Source organism: Danio aesculapii, chromosome 5, assembly GCF_903798145.1.
Source record: "Danio aesculapii chromosome 5, fDanAes4.1, whole genome shotgun sequence".
In the NCBI taxonomy this organism is placed as follows: Eukaryota; Metazoa; Chordata; class Actinopteri; order Cypriniformes; family Danionidae; genus Danio; species Danio aesculapii.
In genome coordinates this window covers 51,026,353-51,031,935 of record NC_079439.1, presented here as the reverse complement: position 1 = coordinate 51,031,935, position 5,583 = coordinate 51,026,353, and the positions used below count along the sequence as shown (strand labels likewise).

General features: G+C 35.9%; 1 protein-coding gene across 1 annotated transcript in view; it reads right to left on the bottom strand.

Moving 5' to 3' along the window:
• Positions 1-4,979, bottom strand: part of pik3r1 (phosphoinositide-3-kinase, regulatory subunit 1 (alpha)) — a 23,923-nt gene extending 18,944 nt beyond the window's left edge. The window contains exons 1-2 of the mRNA XM_056458438.1: positions 4,655-4,979; positions 3,031-3,636 (exon numbers count right to left, since the gene is read on the bottom strand). Coding sequence (XP_056314413.1) covers positions 3,031-3,361 — 331 coding nt within the window. The 5' untranslated portion in view covers positions 3,362-3,636; positions 4,655-4,979. The remainder of the gene's footprint in view (positions 1-3,030; positions 3,637-4,654) is intronic.
• Between the last annotated feature and the right edge of the window lie 604 nt (positions 4,980-5,583).

Below are 5,583 nucleotides of genomic sequence, written 5' to 3'. Positions count from 1 at the left end.
CTTTGATCGTATCTACTTTGTCCAAGAGAAGACAAAATCTGAAAATCCAGAAGATGATTCTACTCAAAGTTAAATACTGCATTAACAAGCCCCACATTTTCAATGTTTTTTGCTCTTCTCGTTTATGATTGCCTATATAATTTTGCCTGTGCAAAGTAAAACCACCTAACGGTTATGCACATGACTTTTTGAATTCATCCTTAAAAATAGTATGATATATGCATATTACATATAGGTTTGTTAACAAATTGAGGTTTTAACAATATTTAAAATGTATAAACGTATTAAAAAACGTCCCACTTGTGGAATGGAAGAATTCTAAAAAGAAATCCTAGATAAACACTTTAATGGCATACTATTGTCTCAACTTATTCCCATTTTTGTGTTCATATTTTTGTTAACAAAGCACAATATATCGGCCACTGAAAAAGAATCAGATAGCTACTAAACATGCTGGAAAGTATTTATAAACGATGTATATTTACCAGCTTGATGCTGTTTTCCAATAAAAAAACAGCAGTGTGTAAAGAAATGTAATTTCCATAGTAGGGAAGAAGCTAAAACAATAAATATCTCATTCCCTGTTTGAAGTCACGTACAAAAACATCCAACTTGGAACTGACGTGAAGGAAAAACCAAGCAATGAATTTTGTTAACTGAAAATGAAATTCTTTAGCAAGAATGGGTTAATAAAATAAGATCTGTGCAGAAAGTTGGGCTGGACACATACAGATCCTATAGAGGCCACAGAAAGGAGCATGGTAGTGTTTTCAAAAAGCCTGGGAGCAGAAATGGACTGAAATTCCACATATGCTGTTCTCTGAAGTGAGCCCCTGTGGCTCAGAGCGAGAGCGAGAGAGAGCGAGAGAGAGCGAGAGAGAGAATGCCAGAGGCCCCATGTAAAACATTCCCCCTCAAACTCCTCCATTAGGTCCAACCCCAGAAGAATAATTCAAAAATTCAAAGAGAATCAAGAAGAAAAAAAAGAGAGCTAGGAAAGAGAGAGAAAAATCTGGAAGACCTGTTAGTGGCACCTAATACAACCTTACATTTCTAATACAGTAAACCAAACATTTTAAAAATGATGGTGCTTACCATAAATAATGTTCATGTCACATGAAGACAAGCATTAATGGGGGATTTTTTTGGCATTCCATTTCTCCATTAACAGTTTTTTTACACAATGTTATTTCCAAGGAGGAAGAAAAACTAGAGAATTTCCAGCAAGACTGAAATAATCTTCCTGAAAATGTGTGTGTTTAAAACAGCCTCCAATTTTTAAACATTTATGTTTTATATGTAGCTCAGAAAAAGAATTGCTTAAGCACTAAGGGTTGAGAGCTGGAATTTTATGTGGTTTTTAGTTATGGAAGAGGTAAATGGGGTTTGAGTCGAAGCTCTAGTATGTAAAAAGCACATTATTATGAGCTCTGGCCATATTCCAGATCTGCTTCTGGTTTAGATTCCGCAAAACTCCATTCTCCAAGTCTCAACCCCCATCCAGTCTAAGCTTCCTCTGCTCTCTCTTAAAGGCATAGTTCACCCAAAAATGAAAATTTTCCCACCCCATACCTTTATAAATCACTTTTTTTGAACACAAAAACAATATTTTGAAAATGTTGGAATCCAGTAATTATTGACATCCATAGTATTTGTTTTCCTACTATGGAAGTCAATGGTTACCAGTTTCCAACATTCTTCCAAATATCTACTTTTTATGAGAATAAAGAAACTCAAACAGATTTGGAATGAGTAAATTCCAGAATTTTCAATTTTCTTTAACACGGGCAGTAATAAAAGAAGAAAAAACATGCCAGTCTCATTTTAGCCAAAATTGTGTGTGCAATCTAGACCACAGAGACAAAGTAAGTTGCTTTTCTTTTGCAAAGCACAAAGGCACAAGGAAGTAGGACCAGACATAGGGCAATACTTATAAATAGCAACTTTGAGTGATAGATCTCACTTAAAATCTGTTCCTTATCTAGATAACCTGAAAAAAGCACATCTAGTTTTATCATTGCCATGGCATCAATGTCTTACTACTTTTACCCAATGCGAACGACAAAAAATAACAATAGCAAACAAACCAAAAAAACTGGATGGTGTCTTGACTTTAACACACTTTAAAAATCTTTGTTATATATTTTTAATAATAAATGTGCGCCATTACACTAAATAGCAAACGTTTTGACAGAAACACATGAAAACAGATTCTAAGCTTCCTTAGAACCTGTATTCTATCACATATGTAAATACACAGATCAAACCTTTTTAGACTTTACATGTAATATCACTAGAAAATTACTACATAAAGCACATATTAAGATAGCTGGACGATATATTCAGAGAGCCATAGGGGGCTCTAAACGCTCATACTGTGGTTGTGTGAAAGATGCAGCAATGTCAGACAATTACAAACTACTGTGCACAAACCTTCATTCCGATCTGGGCTTCCTGCCATGTTTGCAATTACGAACCATAGCCCAGCGCAAACCTTAAACAGCCTGAAATATTCAAGGGATATTTGTGTGCTGCAGCTATAAATCCAATCTCTTGATGAAATGGTGGTGCAAAATCTGGTCACTAGTTACAAAAATGGACTACAGGGTGAGTGGGTATTTAAAGAAGCAAGTGGGTTTGGCATAAGCATGAATGGGTCTAGTTAAGAGGATAGAGGGTCGGTTAAAATTCTGCAACTTGAAATCCAGGTAATATGGTTACGAACAATTTTTAATGCTGAAAATAAATCAAGATCTGCTGAAAACCACTGGTTAAAGTTAACTCTGGTGACCAAAAATAAGTCTAAAGGTTAACAACAGACAGCTTTTTTGAAATTAAGCAAGCATCTAAACATCAGTTAAAGAAGCTAGACAGTCAGAGGAATCATAATTTTAATTGAAAAGCTCATTTGAACTTAACTCTGGTGCTTATGCAAATGAAATAAGTTTTAGTCTAGTTAGTAACATTACCAGATAGCTAGACGTGGTACAAAAGCTGAAAATTTAATATTGGGGAAAAAAGCTCACTCACTTTGCTCAGAATCCGAGTCTTGCCTTGTGTGTCCCGGGGCAACTGGTAGAGGCCTTGGAGGTCTTGGTTTAGGAGTTGGTGGAGAAATCTTTTTCTTGCCGATGAACTCCACATACGTTCCAGGAAAGTCCCCTTTTTCCTGCGTGGTTTCATTAAAGCCAGGCAGCCAACCAACTTCATCTGGTCTCTCCTCCATCCCCTCCATGTAGCCGAGTGCAAGTAATGCACCTTTATTGACTGTAAGAATGTCCCCTACATGCAGGTCAATATCCTCCTCCCTCTCCTTCTTATAGTCATACAGTGCTCTGTACTGATATCCTTCTGCACTCATTTTGACGCTGTTGTTTTTAACTTTTGTGTTTTCACAAAAACTATCAACTATCAATCAGAACCAATACTTATTTGAGAATCAAATAAAATTAAAGATTTTATCCAAAGACTTAAAGCCTTTATTTTCATCACAATCCACACTTGACAGTCTGTTTGTAACAGCGGATTATGTGAAACTGATAGTCCAATGATTGGGTGCACCTTCAAGGTGCTTCATACAGACTCTTCCCATCGGTGTGAGGCCTGCTCCGAGGGATCTAAAAGAGTAATTCAAACCTACAACACAGAGGAGAAATCATTATACATGCTGAACAACAACGAAAAAAATTACAAATAAATCACTTCAATTTATCTATGGTGATGCAAAAAACAAACAAACACATTTTGCAAACATAAAAACAAATGCGTTTATGCACCATGAAATACAAACTGGGCTAATGTAAATATTTTATTATTGCAGCAGCAGCTTTTGTGTAAATACTTGATGCTGTCATGTCAAATAAACAACAAAATGTTTTATTGTTTAGCAATTACAATATAGCTAGCACCGCACGCAAAAAGGCGACGTCAAAAGGACAAATGAACAAGATCAACATTTCTGCACAAGTGCGAATAAAAGACCAAATGGCGCAGAAGAAACTCCAAAGAGTCGAAATGCTGACAGAGCAAAACCTTCCTCAAGTTTCATGTACTCATCTAACAGCTTATTTAACGATTGTTATTTAGCGCAATGGTATAAACTAACTAGAATAATTTAGCTAGCGTAAACGAATCCGTACGACAGATAGGCTAATTAAAGCGTATGTTTATACGCACAAAATGCAATATTTAAACAAAAACTACAAATTACACACAGCAGATACATTTAAATTGAACTGACCGCATGAAATCTCCGTGCATATGTTGCTTACTTAAGACTTTTAACTTAACGTTACATTCATAAATTTATTAAGTTACATAAATTCTGCATGCTCGGAGTTAGCATATAGGCTAACATTAGCCTTAAGTGATAATAATACAAATATATAATTTAAACGAAAGGATGGCTTTACAGGCAAATCAACATTAGAAAAAGTACAACTACATCTCCGACACATAAACGAAGAGCTGCGGCACAAATAAATCGTCAGTGTCAAGTAGTTAAGTAAACGGAGAGCCTGTAATAGGATGCAGTTGGGACACGCTGTACTGGAACAATCGACACAGTAAAGCGATCCTGCCAAACCTCCTATAATCTCAACACTGAAGCACATATTAATCTAAAAACACGGTCCATTTTATGAAACAAACATACCTTGCAAGGAATGATGAAAACCGAAAGAAACTGATGAATTTCTGCGAACTTTAGCAAGTTGTAAGGGTCCCGTTCATGATAGCCAGGGCCGAGAAAATCTCCTTCGCTTCCCGTAACTCCAGTTTACGCAGCTCTCCAAGAAATTCAACCACCCCAACAGCTATAAAGCACTTCATACGACGAGTCTTCGGGGAAGTAACTTCCAGTAGTAAGTTAAATTTTAACCATCCATCTAAATTAGCTTCTTTTTTAAAAAAATCTTAAACTTAACAACTGTGCTCGTTTCCCGACAGTAAAACCGACTCCGCCCGAGTCACCACACACTGAATCCTTCCATGGCAGGAACACAAACCACGCCTTCCGGCTTTCGTCAGTGCCAGTCCCACTTACACCTCGTCTATCTCTATACATGCCAAACAAATGCCCGGAGACTCACGGTGTTTCGAGAGGGAGATAACTAGCCATGACATCTATTAGAAATTAAATCATAGCTGTTATCATGATGTTTGAGGTGTGGCAATTAAAATGTGACAAATTTTCTTCAAAAGTAGACTGTTTACTAGGTTATATCACATTGACGCAAGCAACTGTGAAAGGGGGCCCATGTAGATTAATAAAAACCCCATTTTTTTTCATCAACCCCTCAATCTGTCCTAAAGGTGATAGTTCATACTTATTTCAAACATTTATGAGCTTCTTTCTTCAATTAAACAAAAAATGTATATATATATATATATATATATATATATATATATATATATATATATATATATATATATATATATATATATATATATATCAGAATCAGAATCAGAGAGCTTTATTGCCAGGTATGTTCACACATACGAGGAATTTGTTTTCGTGACAGAGCTTCTACAGTGCAACAGGATTACAGAGACAGGACAAAAAACAGATAATAAATAAATAAA